This window comes from Poecilia latipinna, unplaced genomic scaffold, assembly GCF_001443285.1.
Source record: "Poecilia latipinna isolate Pla-1442-1.1 unplaced genomic scaffold, P_latipinna-1.0 Scaffold656, whole genome shotgun sequence".
NCBI lineage: Eukaryota > Metazoa > Chordata > Actinopteri > Cyprinodontiformes > Poeciliidae > Poecilia > Poecilia latipinna.
The window spans coordinates 222,018-242,365 of record NW_015113272.1 but is presented as its reverse complement, the minus strand read 5'-3'; the positions used below and the strand labels follow the sequence as shown (position 1 = coordinate 242,365).

Genomic DNA, 20,348 nt, shown 5'->3' with positions numbered 1-20,348 from the left:
TACCCTCAAGTCAGAGGCAGCTATTTCAACCTAGGCGGGGGATGGATGGCCGTGTGTCGGCTCTCTGCACACACACACACACACACACACACACACACACACACACACACACACACACACCTCTGGAATGTGAATGAAGCTGGGTGCTTTAGAAAGAGTAACTTATGCGCTCTGGGGTGATAAATGTTGAGTTTTGTTCTGTGTGAGATCGAGGCGGCGAGGAAAGGACAGAGTGAAGATGGGAGCCGAGTGCCGGTGAAGGAGAACGCGTCTGATTCCAGGCTGCACTTTGTTTTAATGATAGATGCTCTGCACTCCAGCAGCCCAACTTAAATGCCGGCTCCCAGGGAACTCGCTCAAGTCGTCCTTCGCCAGAAATGTGCTCACAAGATTAGCCAGTCCATTTTCCAGTCGACTTTCTGATTTTATGCAAAATTGGTAATTAAAGAAATGTTTCTATTTGCCCCCGAAGGCTTTTAGCACCGCTCTCATCATCATTTATAGATTGTCTTGTTCTTAATATTCCCCCACTTCTTTATTATTATTATTATTATTATTATTATTATTATTATTATTATTATTATTATTATTATTATTATTATCATCATTATTATTATTTATTTTAGTGTTTTCTTGTTCTGAAGCATCATTAGGTTGTAAAAACCGGTCATTCAGAACCTGCAGATGAAAAGCAGGAGCTGGTTGAGACATAATAACAGTATGTTGAGTGGCTGGAATCAACCAAGCGAGAAAAAGAGGTCTGGACGAGGAGGGGGAGATGAGGTGGAACGAGCGGGAAAGCATGTGGAGAGAGAGAGAGAGAGAGAGAGAGAGAGAGAGAGAGAGAGAGAGAGAGCCGCATATTTTGAGGTGAGTCCAAGGTTAGCGGCGCAGGTAAAGCAGGCTGTTAACCTGCAGGTTAATGTACAGAACGGACGCCAGCTGCCTTGAAGGCAGTCCTAGTCCCTGGTGCGTCTTTTTAAAGAACAACATGCAGCGCTGTCGAAGCGGAGAAAGCTGTCCAGTCAACACCTCTGCCTAACCTTTGTCATGTCCACTACAAAATGTCATGCATGAACTACTTTGTTTCATGTTGGCTTTGTTCCTCGTGGGCAGATCTGATTTCTTATAAACCAATAAATCATTACTGTTTAAACTTTACCTTTAATAACATAAAGATAACTAATTTTTCAAGTGCAGTCAGTAATACTTTTATAACAAATTTATATCAGTAATGATTTCTTGGTTAATGTCAAGTTGTCATAACAAAGACATTTTGAATAATGTCAACTTTGTATTAAAAGTGTCATAATTTACCGAATGACGCTTTATGACAACAGTCATAAATATTCATGAAGGCTTATTCATGTTCATGACAGGTGTTATGTCATGTTTATGACAGTGTCATGACAGTCTTATTCAACCCCCTTCAAATAAAGTGTTACCCATCTTTCCACTAACGGTGATGTAAAACAACCTTTACCACTCTTACAGATTTCTCTTGTTTCTGGACTTAAATATCTTAGATTACAATTTTAATGCCTAACTCTAACCTGAGTGAATACAGAAGGCAGTTTTCAAACAGTGACTGAATTTATTACAGGCAGGAAGTTATTCAAACCTACCGGCTGGGAAAGGTTAATTGCCTTCCTGGTTGAATCATGAATTAATTTTGAATAACCTCCATTCCTTTTGGCCGAGTTCAATTCCTCTTACCACACCAAAGAGCCACCTGACTTTAACCTTTAAACAATGACTGAAACAGAACTTGTCTGAGGAAATTCAGTGACCTAAACTATCACAACATGCTCTGATCTCGAGAAATTAGTAGCAGATGAGGAACATCTGCCGTTATTAATGTAGGCAAAAGGTTACAAAACCTTTTTAAGGCTTTGAGACTGAACCAAATGTTCAAGAAAGACTTAATGAACAAAGTTTACCGAAGGAAATTCTTCGTCTTTCTTATGTGAAATTTGAAACTGCTAAATGCGAAGCCGATTGATTTTTTTGGGACTAAAATGTTTTTTTAGATGTTTTTAAAAATGGGTTCTTTATCCAGCTTTTGTCCTTTAAGTTTATTGATTTTCTTACTTCATAGCAAATTATTATTACAATTTACATACAAATAAGTAAATAAGCACCTAGAAGAAACAGTCTGATCTAAACTTGTTGCAGGTGATTATGGTTCTCTGACAATTGAAAGGTTGTGAGTTTGATTCTTGTTCAACTAAACAACAGGTTTCCCAAATCTTTGACTCAAATCAAAATGAGTTCAAGAGAAGATTTGTATTCTTTTTAATTTTATTCTGTAAAATCTGCATCCATAAATTCTTCATCTAGCTGTCAATCTGTTGAGTCTACAACATTTAAAGTATATTTAAAGACAGATCTCCACAGAAATGCCTTAAATTCATAGCGACCTCTAAAAACTGACTTCATGAGGAAAGAGAAACCACTGAGAGTTGGAGTCTGGAAAATCAGGCCATTTTGACATTAAATGAGTTGGAACCTTGAGCACTTTTAGAGGTCAGGTATAAGTTCAGAACATTTATTATATTTTGGTAAATATGCCGACCAGCCATTAAGTGGTGCGCTTGGCAGGAACCGGTCCTCCTGGATCGCCTGGAGCATTAAACCGTTTTGTCAGAAAACACTTAATGAATGTCGCCAAGAAAAGACGAGGCCTCATAGACGCATTAGGACGCTTTGCTGCCTTTTGATGGACTTTGTCAGAGGTCGTATTTTGTTTAGCTGGAGGCTGTGTGGTTGTGTGTGGTTTCCCAATCGTTCCAAGATCATTGTGAAACCTACGTCCTCCAAATTCCTGGCATTCCCACTGCAGTACCGCCTGTGCACCGAATTATATAAAAACCAACCTTTCTTTCTGCATGCTTAATTTTCCTCTAGTGGAGTGTACTTGGTGCTAATGCTGGTGGTGAATAATGAGTTTAAAGGAGGGAATGGACCCATATCAAATTATATTTAATGGCCTCATAAGACCTTCAGCCATCTGTGTTTATTGTAGTAATGCAGCGTTTTAATTACATCAGTTTTACTGAGTTCAAGTTGATGGCTTGAACATAAAAAGGCTCGCATTCGTCTACCATTCTGACATTTTGAAAATGCTGAAACGCCTGGAATCTGGGACGGATTTATTTCTGGGATTTTTACGTAAAGTTTTGCAGCTTTAAAGCAAACAGGCCCATCTTTTATCACACAGCCACGTCGAGCGAAAAGAGGATCACCAAGAGCTCCGCCGTGTTAACACAACAACCAGCACTGCATTATTGCTTCTCTTGTCAAACAATCCGCACACCTGCTGGGAACAGCAGGGCAGCACTTATCTGTAGATGTGAACCTATAGAAACCGGGGAGTGTAAGCTGGAGAGGTTACACAAGAACGATGCACACAAAAGAAACCATGTGCAAAAAGAGCAAACAGTGGCCTTGGATAAACAGAGGACACACAATAGCAATAAGCAGTCCAGTAAATATATTTTTACTGGAGTGTATTTTTAAAGCTGACCTGGGTATACATTTTGAGCGTAAAGTTTTGAAGCGAGACGAAAGGCTTTGCATACTTTCTAACTAAAAAATGTCAACAGTGGTGTCCTCCAGCTACCTTTAACATCCAGACGAGTCAAGACTCGTCTTCAGACATGTCTAAATGTGCGGGCAGTTAAATGATTAAATAAAATCTTCATGACAATTTCTCAGTTGTGTTTGCAAATATAAAACATGAATTTTGCACCACTTGTACTCTAATATCCAAAAGTGACTCAATCCATATTAACTCTGGTCCTAAAAGTGATAAATAAAGGCGGAGGTTTCCCTCCCGGCTCCAGCAGAGTCGCACCAGCAGCTTTTTTTTTTCCTTGCTGCTTTTACAGGTGTGTAAACATGGCGCCACATGACACCTTGTCAGAGTCGGCTTACAAAAAAGGATATTGACAAGCGTTTTGGCAGTGACAACACAGCGACAGGGTGAACGTGAGAAAACGATCAGCTTCTTCACTCAAAGTCATTTTCACATCCATTTATCCACAAGCCTAACTGCTTTGCAAATTTTTCTTTGAACTGTAAAAAAAAAAAAAAAAAAAAATCGCCATTTATTGTAAGAAATTAAATTCATAACTTTGCTTATTGGGCTGCAAAATGTAAAAGCAAACAAATCCCTTTCTGTAATTTCCAGTTGATTTCTTGTACTTGACCTTGAAATCACACTCTTTCTAGAAAACAAGGAAAGCAGACGAGCGGAGAGCAAAATGAGAGTGAATCTAATGTGACAGGAGATGTGCATAAAAAAAATTACATCCCTAACACTTTCTCTGAAACAATCCACCCAGCCATCGTTTCCCCGCCGTTTAACTCAGGAGCGTTGGAGCTCGGTATGCTGCAGCTCTGGCCATGTGTTTAGTTTTGGGGTTGTTCTTGTTGGAAAACGAAGCTCCACCCCAGATTTAACTTTTCTGCAGCCTCTTACAGGTTTTATTCCAATGTTTCTTCTTCCACAAGTTTCTTGCGTCCTCAACTCAAACTGCAGAAAGACCTTGCTATTGCTTTTCTTTAAAAAAGTCATTTCTTTCTTGCCAGTCTTTCGTGAAACCAGCTCCTGTTTAGTGACATGAACGTCTCCAAGACTTCATCCCCAAGCTTTTGTGTGTTCACGTTTTCTAGCCCAAGCCTTTGGGCTTAACAGTCCAGCGGCATGTAAACTGAGATCAAATGACGTCACTTCTATGTACTAACGAGGTAACGGATAGGTAAGAGGCTGCTCTAGATTTAGATTTGCGGTATCAGAATTAGCGTAGGATTCTGATACCTGCATGTCGTCTGTATGTTTGCCGTTTTGATTTGACCTTCCCTTATCTGACATATTTGAACAACTTGTCACGGTTTGTACAAATTTCGAGCTTCCCAGACGGCTGAAATGTTCACCGGTTTGTCAGACATGCAGAGCGACGGGCGCATTTCTCCAATTTAAATGTCAATACTTTTCACCCTTCATTGCATCGCCCTGGTGTAAAGGTCACCCTGTTCGTCAGGGACAACGTGTACCTGTGATCTCTTCAGAGGACATTTACGAGACGAGGACTTATTTGTTTGAAATGCATGTGTGTCTGTGCACCGGTTGTAAATAAACAAACACATAGAAACACAGATTTTATGCAATCTGTGATGTGTTTATATCTATGTGTGTGTGTGTGTGTGTGTGTGTGTATGACAGAGACAGAGACACTGGTTCAGCAAGCCGTGATGCAAGCAGTGAAGTTTCACATACTGCTGAGTGAGGTCTTTGCATCAGACTGGAGGAAGCCTCGGCTCACTTTTAAATAAATAAAAACCCATGGGTCTGAAATATTCATCCTAAAAAAAAAAATCACACAAGAGTTACTAAACTGAGCTCCACTCATCTTTGCATCAAGGGAGCCAGCTTCGGCACAAATTTCCCAGTCTCAACCTTTTTCATATTTTCCTTTCATCAAAGCAATAGATGGATGAGGAAGGATTAGCGGAACACAAGGAATGATAAAACAGCAGCGTGAAGAGAGGTGCTCATCCCTCCATCTTTGCAGTCAATGTCATTGATGCTATTTTGGTGCCTGCGTCTAAACTCTAAAAGGAAAATAATACGGTGCACGGACTTCCACCTACCCACGTTGTCAGGTTCATGAGTTTGTCTGTTCAGTGTTTATAATACACGCAGAGTTAAAGCCTCCGCACCAGGAAGGGGATTACCGCGAGCTGGAGCTTAAAGCCAGATCACAGGAAGACCCGAGTGGGGCTGAGAATAAAGCAAATATTTAGTCAGCGAACACCTACCCGGAACAAGGTCACTGCAGTTAATCAAATTTACTGAGAAGCTACACGTTGGACTCATTATTACTATTATTGTGATTATTAATACACTGACAAGATGAGACGCTGGAAGTGAACGGATCCACTGTGATCACAATGATATGGATTATCGCAAGTTATATCTCCACGTTTCCATGTGTAGACAGTGAATGTAAAAGTTTACGTAACCCTGTAGAAATACCAGGTTTTGTGATGCATCAAACCAAAATCAGCCAATAAAGTGACTATAATTGAACATAAATGTGTTGCTGAGAAAAATGGGAAAAATAAAAGCTGCAATCACCTGGTTGCCTCAGCTAAAGCACTTGGATTAAATCAATTTTAGATGAACTTTCAGCTTTCAATTTTATTGACTTTTAATCTGCAAACAATTACAGAGAATCTGATCTACTTTGAATGAAGTTCAGCTCTCCTGATGGGATTTCCCCAACATTTTCTCATTTGCATCGTTTACTTATTTTTGAAAAATTTGACTCTTTTGAATTTTGCATCATGTTATAGTGAAGTGTTGTTTTGATTCCTTCTTGCATGTTTGAGGAATCCTTATATCTCCCAGACCAACTTGGGATGAGAGTTTAAAACTCTGATTAAAGTCATCTTGTGTTCAAATCATAATTATGCAAAATATTCAGAAAATATATTCAAGGAGCCCGAGAATTGTTTTGGATGTCAGAGTTAGTAAACCTTGCTCGGTGCAAACAGAGAGTCTGCATAAGGCAACATTAGATTATGTAATGGTATCATTTTAGTTATTACTGTAATATTTGAGTAGGATTTGCACAAAAATATGCATTAAAAATTGCATCTACACTGTCATGGGATAATAGCATAAAAACGGAAGAAAGAAATGTTGTAATAGCGAGTCTTTGCCTGTAGGTGGCCATTAAGTTGATGACATCAATACTTGAGTTTAGGTGAAGCTGTTCTTGACTCAATTTTTAAAAGATTCTCCCCAAAAGTTTCTATATATAGTTTAAAGGGACTAAGCTGTGGAAAAATCACACAAGTTTGTGTTTGTAACACACAAAGTATGGTGGGTCATTTTAACTCTTTCATATTTTTGTAGTTTCAGTAACTTTTTCACCCTTTTTCACAAATAATTATGTTCCACTCATTGTCTACTGTATCGTCCTTTGTTTATATAATGCTAGTAAATAATGTTAGCAGAACTTCACATAACGTTATGTATTCATAAGGGTTCATAATCTGACATATTTTATGAGATTCAGATGGGAATCAGGGTTAAAATGAATGATGATTCAGTTTAACACTTCAGATTAAAAGAAACAACTGAATAAAATTCTGTTTTTGCATTTTAAGTAACATCTATCTCCATATTTAATAGATATTATGAACACATTCCCTGATGTATCATGGTTTAAAAACATGCTATGAAATGGTTGGTTTAAGCTACAAAATGAAAACAGGAAGTAGAATGTCCTTGCTGACGCTATTGACATTTCTTCATGACTAATTAAAATGTTCAACGGTGTGACGGGGGTCAAAAAATTAAACTGTCTGACCGCTGACAGGAAGTGAGGCTGCATGTCATCATTTAACCTCCTTTCATCAACAATCTTCATTTGAGTCCTTGCTAATTAAACGTGACGCATCGACTGTCCATGTGACTACTGAGGTAAAATTTTCTTCAAGATTTTATGACGTTAGCAGCCAATCTTGTCTAAAAATGTCTGACTTCAACGTGTTTCTTCTGCAGAAAAGAGTCAGCTTCTTCACTCGTACTTTGCTGAAGCAGATTTTCATGCACATTCAGCTTTTATTCTTCTTAAGATATTGGCAGCACATTTCCCACGTTTCACACAGAGTGAACATCTCTTGTCCTCTTCACTCACAGTTGATTTGTTGGATTTAGACTTAAGTCATTTCAAACCTAAATTCACCTTTTGTAAGATTAAAGTCACTTTACGTGATAAAAACTACAAGTCATATTCGTCTTTAGACTGAAATGTTGAACTATTTGTGTTTTTTCTAATAAATCTACATGTGATCATATTGAGTCGCTCACAAGGTTTTTGGCAGATTGGATGTTTTCTTTGAAAGAGAAGCCGTCTGTCTTTCTACCAGACATCTTGATGTCTGTAGGGTCAATTTGTGGCCTCACTCTGAAACTTTTGTTTGTACCAATCAAGTAATTGTGTTACTTTCAGCTATGAAAAACGCTGCATATATCAAACATAACTTTTAGGAAATCTGACTTTGTAATTTGATTGCTTTAAATTAGGCCTCCATCTCCTTTAGCAGCTCCTGATCTTTACGAAACGTCATCTCAACCAGGCTGCTCCATGATGCCGTTAATAACCGTTCTCAGAAGCGTCGGACTTTATAAGTAGTTTGCATTATAAGCTCAGCTAATTGCTGCTGCCGCAAGTCTGGGGAAGAGTTGAGAGGCTCTGTGAGGTCGAAGGAGGAGATTTGTGGAAATAGGCGGCGCTTTGTGAGAGTAAGCGTTTAAGCACCCTGAATGTTTGCCATAGAAAACTCCAGGTTTGATGAATAAATAACATTAAAATATGATATAAACATGATATTTCATGTGACATCCCTCTTTTAATAGCCTCGTTATGTCTGTTATGTTTTGATGTAAAGACCCACAGGAAATGGGTTTCTAGTTGCGGCTCCATATGTGGTAACATAAGGAAACCGTTTCACAGCAGGCTTAGGCGTTAAAATGCGAAACAGCTCATTTCATTCGTCAAAAGTGAAAACAGAACAAAAGAGATAACTCAGATAAAGAGCATGTTGTTGAAACATGCTGTCGGCTCACGTTTGGAAAAACTAAATTTGGTGTAATGCCGGTTTTAATAGGTTTAATACGTTTGATGTGTTTTGATCACAGGAGAAACTTCAGATTTTAACCCAACCTATAAGAAAATAATTCCCACATTCTCCAAAGACTCCAGAATCTTGAAACCATGCAGTTCATAGAAGGTAAAAATTCCTAAAAATGTTGTAGAACGAGCTGGATAAAATGGCCAAAACTTTAAGTGACCATTCTGAAGGAAAGCTGTGTGCCAGCGATAAGCCAGTCAATCAGATCAATAGCAGTAAAACGAAGCAGGAGCTCTTAAATACTGTCTTACCCAGGATCATCCTGAATCCTTCCACTTCTGTTTCCCACGTTGTCTTCCCGTTTCACTCCTCTCTACTCCTCAGTCTGCTAAAGGGATGACTCAAATCTTTGGAGCCCTACATCTCTGACTCGTACAACTCAAGGTGGAAAAACCCAATCACCATCACAACTTTCACTTTTTCTAGCCCCTAACCTCGTTCCCCTCTTCGTCCTCCTCGTCCTTGCAAGAAGCTCGCTCTGCCTCTGATCTCGACACCCGGCTCAGCCAGCTGTTGACAGAGGAGGAAACCCAGCAGCCTGAGCTGCAACACAACATGCACTCAAGCTGCTGCAAGGAAGCCTGTAATTTATTCTCTGTGATGCAGGAGGAACACCAGAGACACGGAGGCTCGGCTCACAGGAGGAACCTCTGCACTACAGCATGCCTCTCTCTGTCTCTCCCTCATATTTTGGGGTTGGGTATAACCTAAAGGCACCTTGCATTCCCGAGCTACGATTGGCTGGAGGTGCAGCCAATGAGACGAGCCAGAGCAGAGCGTTTACTTGTGGTGTTTGAATCAGGAGGCAGAGTGATAATGCGGCTGTCATTTCTGCTCTCTTTTTCTCTCTGTCACCGTTTCTTTGCTGTTTACTACCGGTCATTTTTCACTCATGCATCCTTGTCTGGCTGCACACCCATCCTCCTTTCACTCTTCTCTCAGGTGCAAAAAGCCGGCTCGGACAACATCATCTCTCTCTCTCTCTCTCTCTCTCTCTCTCTCTCTCTCTCTCTCTCTCTCTAATCCTGGATGTTTCCACTGGTGTCCACCTGTCTTTAGACTTTTAGGTTGGAGACATATTTCCCCCCCCAACAAAAAAAAATAAAAGAAAACGTTGACAGAGTTCACTGAAAGCTGTGTGAGGAGAACAAAAAAGGGAGGCAGACACAAAGGTGCAACGCAGACTGACAGCTTCAGAGACTCAATGAAACATTGTGTGGAGGTGAGGAGAGATTGAGGTTAATGCGAACTGACTCCTGCATGGACGTTTTTGGGCGAGGAAAGGCGGAAGATGTGGTGAAACAGCAGGATGAAGAGAAATGCTGACAGCTGCTTGACAGTCATAGGCAAAGGCTGCCGAATGAGCTCAAATAGTCTTTGCATGCACATCTTTTGCAACGTAAAGCAGAACAATGCAGCCTAATAAAAGCACCACTCTGTGCTAATGGATGTTTAAGGGTTTTATAAACCACATTAGAGTGTCACAAAAGCCTCAGCTTCAGGTAATATAAGAGTTATCCTGACAGCAAGTATGTCCATAAAATAAAGAGGCAGTGCCAAAAGAATTTGGTCACATTATAACTACTTTATTATAAGCAAACACAAATTAATTCATGTTTTTCACATCCCTAAGTACAAAATCTAACGTCACCTTGTTAGTAAGTATTGCCACTTGTGTGTAATTTAATTTGAGTATGAAGTTATTCTTTAAACACCTCAGAAGCTCGTTGGCAAACATCAGTGAATGAGTATCATTAAGAAGACAGAATTAAAACAGAGGCCAGAGATGAAATTGTGGAGAAATTTAAATCAGAATCAGTTTAAAATAGTTTTCCAAGCTTTTATGATCTCAAAGCACAGTTTAAACCAACATCTGAAAGAGCCTGACAGAAATACAAAGACATGGCTGTCCACTTGAACCAACAGGCTGGGAAGAGGCAGCATCAATCAGAGAATCAACCACGAGGTCCGGGATACGTCTGCAGCCGAGCCAGATTTATTCAGAAGCATTTTTAAAACAACAAAACTGACCAAAGTGCCGAACAGACTTCATATGCAAACAGCAAACTGAGAATGAAAATGTGTTTCGTAGAAGATTTGCAGTCATGTTGGAGACGTCGTCTCCTTTGTGAAACGGCAGCATCATGCTGTGGGAACGCTCGTCTTCAGCAGAGACAACAAAATACAGAGCAATCCTACAATAATCTGTCCTGCAGGAATTTACAGCCAGAGTTACAGCTGAAGCACCGCAGCTGAAGGAAGGTTAAAATATTGGTTCAGTCAGACTGAATATTAAAGCTGCAGTTTGTAACTTTTGCAAAAATTTTAAATTTAAAACTGTCACCACGTTGTGACAGTATAATATGAAATAGATCATCTCCTCCCCATGTGACTATTGCAGTCTGCACCAGTCAAAAACAACCAATCAGAGTCAGGGGGAGGGTCTTAGCGCTGTCAATCATCCTCCTGTATGATGCTAAATGAGCTAATGGTGGAAAACATCTTACTCTGACAGGAAGACTGTTTGGAGGCTGTGCTAACTAGCCTTAGCATTTCTGGCAAGCTATGTTGTGGTGAACCAGTTTAGCTTAGCAAAGAGAAAACGGGATGAGCTGAGCATGAGAGTGATTAACAGCGCTGAAACCCTCCTCCTCTCTCTGATTGGTTGTTCCTGACTCAATGTTTTTCTGCAGTTAGTACTGGGAGGACTGGGAGAAGGCAGAGGAGCTAGAGTTTTTACAAAAATCTGTTTTATAATGATAATTTTAACAAATATGTACAAAACATATATTTTTAATAAAAGTTACGAACTGCAGCTTTAATTCTTATTTTAAAAAAAAACTTATTTTTCTTTCTGCTCACAGTTATACACTACTGTGTGTTTTTGTGTCATATAAATCAGATTTTAAAAACCCTTTTCTGTGAATGAGGACATCCGAAAGGCCTGCAGCAGCTCGACGTCAGCCCATCTGTTCAGGCCTGGGACGGCGCTCACGACTGATAAGGTTTCCTCATTAGCAGAGTCGGCCTGAATAATGCAGACAGGTGTATTGTTGTAGCCAATAGGCCAGGTGCTAATATGGCTGTCTGAGGGTGCAGGGTCAGACGCAGCATGACTTTAATGGATGTCGCCATGGGAGGATGAAACCAGACCACTGGGCTCATGTTGCAAACCATCCTGCATGTCTGCAGGAGCGTTTGGGTGTTGCTCCATTGGGGATTTATAGCAAAGTTTTAAGATGTTTTCAAGGCTGTTAATTATAAAAATTTATTGCAAGCCTTTAATTTACACAGCTCATGACACTCTGGTCTTTGAAGCTCTAATAAGCTTTTATTATTCAAATATATGCAGAGGAAAAAGTCATGGTCTGAGGGCTTCATCAAAGTCATAATGAAAGGCACGTCATTTTCTGGAGCTCACTTCGTGTGTTCCTCAGGGCGACTTGAGCTTTCAAAGATACAGAAATATTATCGAGACATATGTCAGTTATTGTGTCTAAATGTTAGAATAAAGTTAAGAAGATAATTGAGGGAACGACATTAAATCAGTAAACAGCCGGTTCGTTACATAACTCAAGAAGAAGAAAAGGAAGAAGTTTTATTTATACAGCAGTTTTTCAGCAACACGTTCGTTTGAAGTGCTTTGCATGAAATAGAAGAAAAACAAAAACAACAACACAGGCACAATAACAAAGAAACAAGCACAATAAAAGAAAAACTACACTTTAAAATGTTCCAGTTGTTGCTAGTCTGAAAGTCTTGGGAGCCATCTAGATGTTTTACAGTTAATTGCGAGATTTTGTTGTTCCTATTTTTTTTATTAAGAATCATGAACTCTGACCTTGTGACCTCCTGGGCGAATTGTTGTTATACTGTAGGAGTAAGTTTGGTTGGCTGTGCATTTCTGGGAAGATTCATTACTTTTCCATGATTTCTCTATTTGTGGTGAATGAATCCACTTCTCTTTGAATCCCAAAGCTACTGGAATATATTTTAAACATTTTACAGACTAATTGATGTTAGTAACTTTATTTTTCTTGAACCTCATCTTCTTCATGTACAGGTTTATGATTGAAATAATTTTGAAACTGCTTTTGTATTATTTGTCAGAGTATATTTAGACGAATAAGCCGAAACATAAGAAGTTTGTAACTTAGCAAATACTTCTTCATAGTATTCATTATGTCTGAACATTGTTTGTTGTGTGTTCTCAAACTGTCAGGTATGATTGATTGCACACAAAAAAATAAATGCCAAAGAAAAAGAAACATGTTGGGTGGTGAAAAACATCCAACATGTTGAGTCCAAACATTTTGAGTCAGAGTGTAATGACTAATTTTTGGCTGTGAGCTGTGCAGCCAGGATTACTTTATTGTGACCTCTGCCATCCTCTCACTCCCTCTATCTGCCCCAAGAGGCCATAACTGTGTCGACAGCCTTGTTAAACTAAAATTAGCTTCAGCCGCTAGTAGAGAGTCCAGATGAGAGTCCTGCCAAAGCTAAATGATGTCTTCATTCGATGTGTAACTCCCAAGGAAGTAGCTTTAAGCATGTGTTATAATCAGCTACTAGCAGGTTAAAGTGCTTTAATTTGAGGAGACGAGAGGATTGAGCTTTACTTTTATCATCTACCAGGCAGCTTAGATTTAGTCTCTACGATTTGTTTTCTTTAGCAAAGTAAACTGGCTCACAGTTTTCCATGGGGTTTAGTTTTTTGATTCTGAAGTGATAATTTGTGTGTCTCATGTTGTTACACATATAACAAATTGTTCAGTTGAGGAGACTTGTTTTGATATGTGGAAAATATATCTATAAGTTTATCACCTTATAAGCACATAGAACCAAAAACGGACTGTAGAAGTTATGACAACTAAATGCATCCAAAAGATTATATTTAAATGCCAAATTATTCAAATACTAACAGACTAAAGTCTAAGTAATACATAGATACATGCTGCTTAGATATATTTATGTTTACCAATATGTTTCGTCTGAATGGAAAGCATCTTGTAGATATAAAGTTGGTGGAAGGAGCTAAGGATTATGGTGATGGCATGGAGGTGTTCACACCTCACACCTTGAGGTCTTTGTCAAATAGTCAATGGAAACAATCAATTAAAAAGCTGCAGAGAAAGTATAAGATGTCTTCTGTTGCTGATTATCAAGAAACATGTAATGTTTTTTATATAATGTAAATAAAACCAATAAGTGATGCCCTTTTTTGTTGTGCAGTGTTATTGTGAATTTTATCTGCATAGACTTTAAATTTCTAAAAGAATAAACTAATTAAGCTCTAGTAGCCCTAGTTTATTTATCAGCATTATTAGCTTTTTCTTCTTTTGCTCTTTGGTTTATTTCCTTTTAAATCCTGTAAAGCACTTTGCCTTGGCTTGTTGCTGAAAATGTGCTATATATATAAAATTATCTTTACTATCCCATCCTAAAAAATATTCTGATTAAATGATTTTACTTTGATACATGAAATCACATTTGTAGCAGGTGGTAAACTCTACTGCTGACAGTAAAATCTTAAGTAACTCTTAAGGTTTCCATATTTTAGTTCTCAACTCTTAAATCTTGCTTTTTGAAACTTTTCTTAGCTCTGCGTCACCAGACATCTTTTCATCAACAGGAGGAAAACACACAGACTGAAATTCTTGTTGTTTTGGAGATTTCAGCTACATGTCGTCCTCAGGCAGAATGCAATCACTGAATTGCAGTTTTATTGACTTTTTGCTTCCACCACCTGGGGCTCTGTATGTGTGCATGATATTTCTGTTGTAAAGCTGCAGGAGGGACAGCGTGAATGTCAGGAAATACAGTAGCTTGAAATAATATTAATACTCCTTCATGTTTGTCACAGTCTATGGAATTTCAATGGATTGTATTGGGAGTTTCTATGATAAACCAACATATTTTTAAAGGGGAAGTATGATTTTTATCTCTTTTTTTTCGCAGATAATGTCCTTTTATTTGCTTTAAGCTTTTCTGAGTAAATATTTTGCAGAACCGTCTTTTGCTGCCATTTCAGTGAGAATCTTCTTGGGTTTTTCTCTCTACCACGTCTGCAGATCTAAACACTAACCAATATTCTTGTCCAATATTTTCTCAAACTAACTCAAGCTCAGACAGAATGGCTGAAGAGAGTCAATGCGCATCACTTTTCCAAGTCTCGCAACAGATTCAGTGTTGGTCTGGACTTTGACAGGACCATTATAGCACATTTGATTCAAACTGTTTGTGGTTCGATATTCTCTGACCGTCCTCCCTGATCCTGGTGAAGAAACGCATCCTCACAGCATGACTCTGCCGCCACCAATTTGCACCGCCGAGCCAATCGTTGTGTACAGATGAACCTTGCCTCCCTCAATCCCCCTCCTTCTCTCCATCGCTCCTTTTACTGCATCAAACCCGCTGGCCAGAGCAGGACGTGTGTTACACGCCGATGTTTGCCGACGACTGCCCGAACTTTCATCAGCATAAAAACCCTCACAGCCTCGTGTTATGTCACTTGCTCTTTGGTTCTGCTCAGAAAAAAAGTCAGCTGTGAGAGGAGCCCAGCTGATGCAGCCTCTCAGCTCTTTTTAAAGTGATCAAAGGACAGGTACTGCTACCTGGAGGTGCTTTCTTAGCCTTACCTGAGCCCCACATCTGCTGCCTCAGGTCCTCACGTTGTTCAGACTGATTTAGATCCGTTCTCCCCAGCTCCAGAACTCAGTGCGTCAGCCGGCATAAAGTAGTACGGATACGTCCGCGTAGAGTGGAGCAAAGAAAGTATTCTCACGTTATTTTGGGTGGATAAATCATGTAGCACTCAGCCACATGAATGCAGATCTTCCACCAGTCGGCTGGAGAGTGTGGAGGGAAACACTGTGTGCAGGCAGCCACATGCCTTCAGTGAAGCCGCATCAAACAACAAGCATCTGCATGTTCATCTTCCCTTCACACAATTTATCCTCCTTCCTTAAGTTTGTCTCAAAGCCTCTTGAGAGTCTGTATTTCCCTCTCGTTTTCCCTTCATGCCGTCACCTCCTTCCTAGGATTGAAGGAAACAAGTGCACAAGATTCCAGGCTAATTCTGCTTCTTAGGACAGGGGAACCTAATATGTGAGGACAACTGTGGAAGGGGGGGAGATACAGGCAGAGCGAGAGAGAGGGAATGTAAGGGGAAGGAGGGGCTGAACAGAGGAGGGAAAACCCAGCAATGGATGGCAGATCAAAGAAAATAGGGATTGCAGACTGGGTGCAGGAGGGATGTTGAGTCACTGAAACTAGACTTACAGATTCCAGTTGAGGAAGGAAATGCTAAAATGACTTGGTGGACACAGAGATGAACTGCAGGCTGTAATTCTTCTATGAGTTTCCAGGCAAATTTTGCAGCCTAACAAGTTTTTAATCATCTGATTTAATGAATTTTTAGTGACTAAAAAGGTGAGGAGACTTTCTGCAGGCCCACACAGGCTTTACTAAATGGAAACATGGAGCACAGGATCAGCACACGAAGCTGGACTCTAAGCGAAACTGGCACACATAAAGCAACGCTGAAAATTAAATGCACAACTTTGACATTAAAACAGTCCCCACAAACCGTGTGAACCTGATACTGTGGGAGTTCTCCGTCCCCACATGTCAATTCCTCCTCGCTGCCAGTTAAGGTGTAGATTCAGATCAGATATCTGAAATGTGCTTGCATGTGTCATTTTAAAGAGGTAGGCAAGGAGAGAGTGAAGGAGCAGAAGACGAGCGCCGAGGTGAAACCGACGCATGGTGCAACGTCGAGTAAATGTCAATCTAATTCTGATATACAGGACGGCCTCAGCTCCTCTCTGCTTTGACGCAAAGCGGGGAATAAATCTGTGGTTGGGTTTAATCTTACAGGAATATAAACATGTAACAGTGGCCTTTTGTGTAAATGGTGATAACTGTCCTGCTGGGTACGCCGGGCTCCCATTGCACTTTTAACGATGCATCCGTTTAGGAAGTTTATTCCCCTTTTATTTCAGGCACGCACCCTGACTTTTATTCCATTTGAATAATGCGAACTCCCAGAAAACAGATGCACCAGCTCCGTCTGGCAACGTGCCGAGTAGAGGTTAGGTTCAGGGACAGCCAGGAAGGACGGCAAACTGGAGCAGTAAGCACATTTCGTCAGGGGACACAGTTACACACTAACACACAGACACACAAAGATGTGTCTCCATCACTTAAAAACTAATTGCACACACTTGCATAAATTTCCTAGAGCCTTACCCAACCATTAGCATAAATAGCTCTATCTCTCAACCACATCTTACTGGAATGCTCTACGAACCAATTTTTTTCTGGCTAAAATGGAGAAGGGCTTAAAATAGGCCTGTAAACATGTTTATGTCCTGACAGCATTGTTGGTGTAAAGACAGCTGACCACGCTGCTCTCTCCAAACGATTTGCTCTCTCGCTCAGTCATAAAACTTTTACATGAACACTCGACATAACATCTGCAAGGCTTTGCAGGACGCTACATTCCTCTGTGTCTCTGATCTATATGTGGCCCGGCAGTGTTTACGCCCTTCAAATGCAGAGCCGTGACATAACCTCTGTCATGTATATGACAGCTGAATACACAAAGGATACTGAGAAATCTTTATGATTCTGTCTACTTTGGGTTATATGTGTAGATCGGCCTTATATTTGATGCATGGTTCATATAAAACAGGTGATTAAGGTGATTTGAATAACATTCCCTTTCCAGGGACTTTTATTTATCTAAACTAACAAATTATCTTCCTAGATAATTTGTAATACAGATACAAAGATTTTGTTAGCATCTCTGAAACAGCAGATGCCCTTTGAAGCTTCTGTAAAGTCCAATACGTTTTCTGTAAGAACAGAGAAATTTATTCATTTAGTTTTTTTATCTAAAACAATCATTTCTTCATTTCCACTGAGTGAGTTATTTCATAAATTTAAAAAGGAAATGAGAAATGAAATGAAAACTCACCTAAATAAGATTAACTTTCAAAGTTCACTGACTTTATTAACATCCCTGCAGGGAAATTTGTCTCGCCACCGGAAGAAATCATAGAATATCACAGAAAAACCAAACAGTTTAGAGAAAAAAGTGTTTAACTATATGTAATCAAGGATTTACTGTATCAATGACATGAAGGTCTGATTCCTAATAATTTATTTCAATAAGAGAAAAAAACACAAAGACAATGTCTATTTATTGTCATGTTGTATTCTTGTTGAGTGGACCCAAACACAGCAGGCGGAAGTGTCGGGTTTTAATTTAAACAAACTTACAATAATATAAACAAACTTATAAAAATTACAAGGAGCCAGGGCAGAACAGCAGGGGAAGAAGAGATGGGAGGAACCAGCGAGGAGTGACTGAGAAAGAGGTGCTGAAGTACTGAGAGTTTGAATGCTGAAACAATGGACCTGGGCTGATTAGTTAACAGGTTGCAGGTGTGAGGGGAGAGAAATCATAAAGCAAAGTGAGGAGAGGGAGAGAGAAAGAGAAAGTGGCACATGGAGACGAGGGAGATTACACAAGAGACTAGAAAATGAATCTAGCAGTAAAGCAAACTAAACATAATAAAACTAGAGTCACTAAGAAAGGACTGAACTAAAGAAAACAGGAACAAGACTGATCAAAAGAATGCAAACACAATAATAATGAAACTAGAATCAAATCAAACTACAAAAACCCCAATATCCTAGCAATTCTAGTTAAATCTTTGTAGATAAAATAACATTTCATGCCTAGAGCTGCTTTACATTTCCAATATTAATATTAGCTGAATATTAAGGCATGGGTTAGTATTTAAAGCTAATTAATTCATTTTATTTATGTTGTTGGTAATAATGTGTAAAAATAAAACTATTTCTTTGAGCATAGCTTTTCAAGGTGATAAAAATACAAATAATTTGAAGAGGGACCGCTTTTAGCTCAGACTACTACTGATCTAAAGTCCATCAAAATATTTTAAGGGGACTATGGAGAAAAGCAGACTCAAATCCTGTACTCATGAACTATTAAGTATTAACAATTACATTTCTGCATCTATCGTTTTTCTAATAGAAAATGTTAAAAATGCAACTACAAACCCAAAATTTTACAACTTTATTTTTACAATAGGCACAGTGTATTCTTGAATAACCAAAGTATTACATTTGTCTCCTGCATCTCTCATCATCACAGTTATCAACTACATTCAACTCAGATGACCCGTTCTCCCCCAAACTGTGGCTGTTTTTTTCTGAAAGTACATCGAGGTTCCTGAAAAGAACCGCCTGGTTACTCTCATCCCTTTTTTCCACGTCAAGGATAAAAGTGCCGACTACATCCCTCTTTCCCTGGCAGCCCTTGCGCATCACTGCTGCCTTTGAAGATTTAATCAGTCAGATTTCTTTGATTAATCCCGCTTCATGTACTTTCACAGTAAATAATTACAGATATGATTGCTCGCAGGATAGAGAGGGCAGCATGGAGATTTCTCATGAAGCAGAGTCCCCAGGTATCTTCATTAGCCTGATTATTCCGATCCAAACAAACTCCATCAGCCAGTTTACATGCAAATAGGTTAATTTCATTCCAAAATCCCCCCCTCGCTCTGCAGGCATGTGGTGTTTAAAAGATGATTTCCCACCAAATGTGTCCCTTTTTTTGAATCTGTGTTTGTGTGAATATGTTGCTGGAGATATAAAAACATCTTACTGGAATATTTAATTTGCACATTTAGATTTTTCAGCTGATCATGTTTAATAGATGATACACCATGCATACCTCAATGTTTTCAGAAGCAGACGTCAGCGCTTCAGGAAAGTGGTCTAACAGTGACACCTAGTGGTCAAACTCCTAAACTACTCTGCATTTACAGCACTGACCACTTGGTGGCGGTGTTCGCCTTCCTCTTTGTTCGACAACTACCCTTCTTGACATCGTTGCCCACCCCCCGGTGTTTTTATGAAATAAACTGTCGCTCTATCAGACACTGCAGTGCTGCGCCTCAGTAAACGGCGCTGACTGCCCCTCTTCATCAGGATTAGTGAATTAATGAAAACGTTCAGACACTGAGCCCTGATCATCAGCTTAGCTGTGTTTTATCCCAAACAGCACATCCGGCAGCGTGAGCATGTAAGATGAACATGATGCCAGACAAACCTGTGCAGACCGCAACAAACGCGGCTGACATGCAGGCACTTCAAGAGCAGGAAGCACGTTTTTTTTTTAAATAATTGGTGGCACAGGTGCTGGTATCCATAAAAACCCCGGTAAAATGAATATAATTGAAGCATTTTTATTCCTTTAGATCAGATTTTTTTTTTTACTCATTTAAAAAGGAATAGGTTACAATTTGTTTCTAATGAAGAAAAATTTGATGTGACAGAGGTTTGGTTCTTTTAGGCACTAACTAGTCTGGATGAGGGCCCATATTTAACCATGCAGAGTGAACAGGATGGCAAGGAATGCAATGCTGGAATGTTGGAAAACTGCAGCAAAGACATGATCTGGAATAAAAAACAGGAAAAAGAGGAACAAACTGAGTGGAAGCAGCAAAGCAATAGATGCACGGTAAAAACGCACACCGAGGACACGGACAATGGTCAACCAGGAGAGATTTATGAGGAGAAAGCTGATGAAGGATACAAGC

General features: G+C 39.5%; 1 protein-coding gene across 2 annotated transcripts in view; it reads right to left on the bottom strand.

The window, feature by feature from the left end:
* LOC106954434 (zinc finger protein 385A-like) overlaps positions 1–15,822 on the bottom strand; it is a 50,429-nt gene extending 34,607 nt beyond the window's left edge. The window contains exon 1 of one of the 2 annotated variants that reach the window (XM_015043914.1): positions 15,348–15,822. In XM_015043914.1, coding sequence (XP_014899400.1) covers positions 15,348–15,360 — 13 coding nt within the window. In that variant the 5' untranslated portion in view covers positions 15,361–15,822. Of the gene's footprint in view, positions 1–8,960; positions 9,396–15,347 lie in introns of those variants that run through there. The other variant, XM_015043915.1, reaches the window with a different exon arrangement.
* Between the last annotated feature and the right edge of the window lie 4,526 nt (positions 15,823–20,348).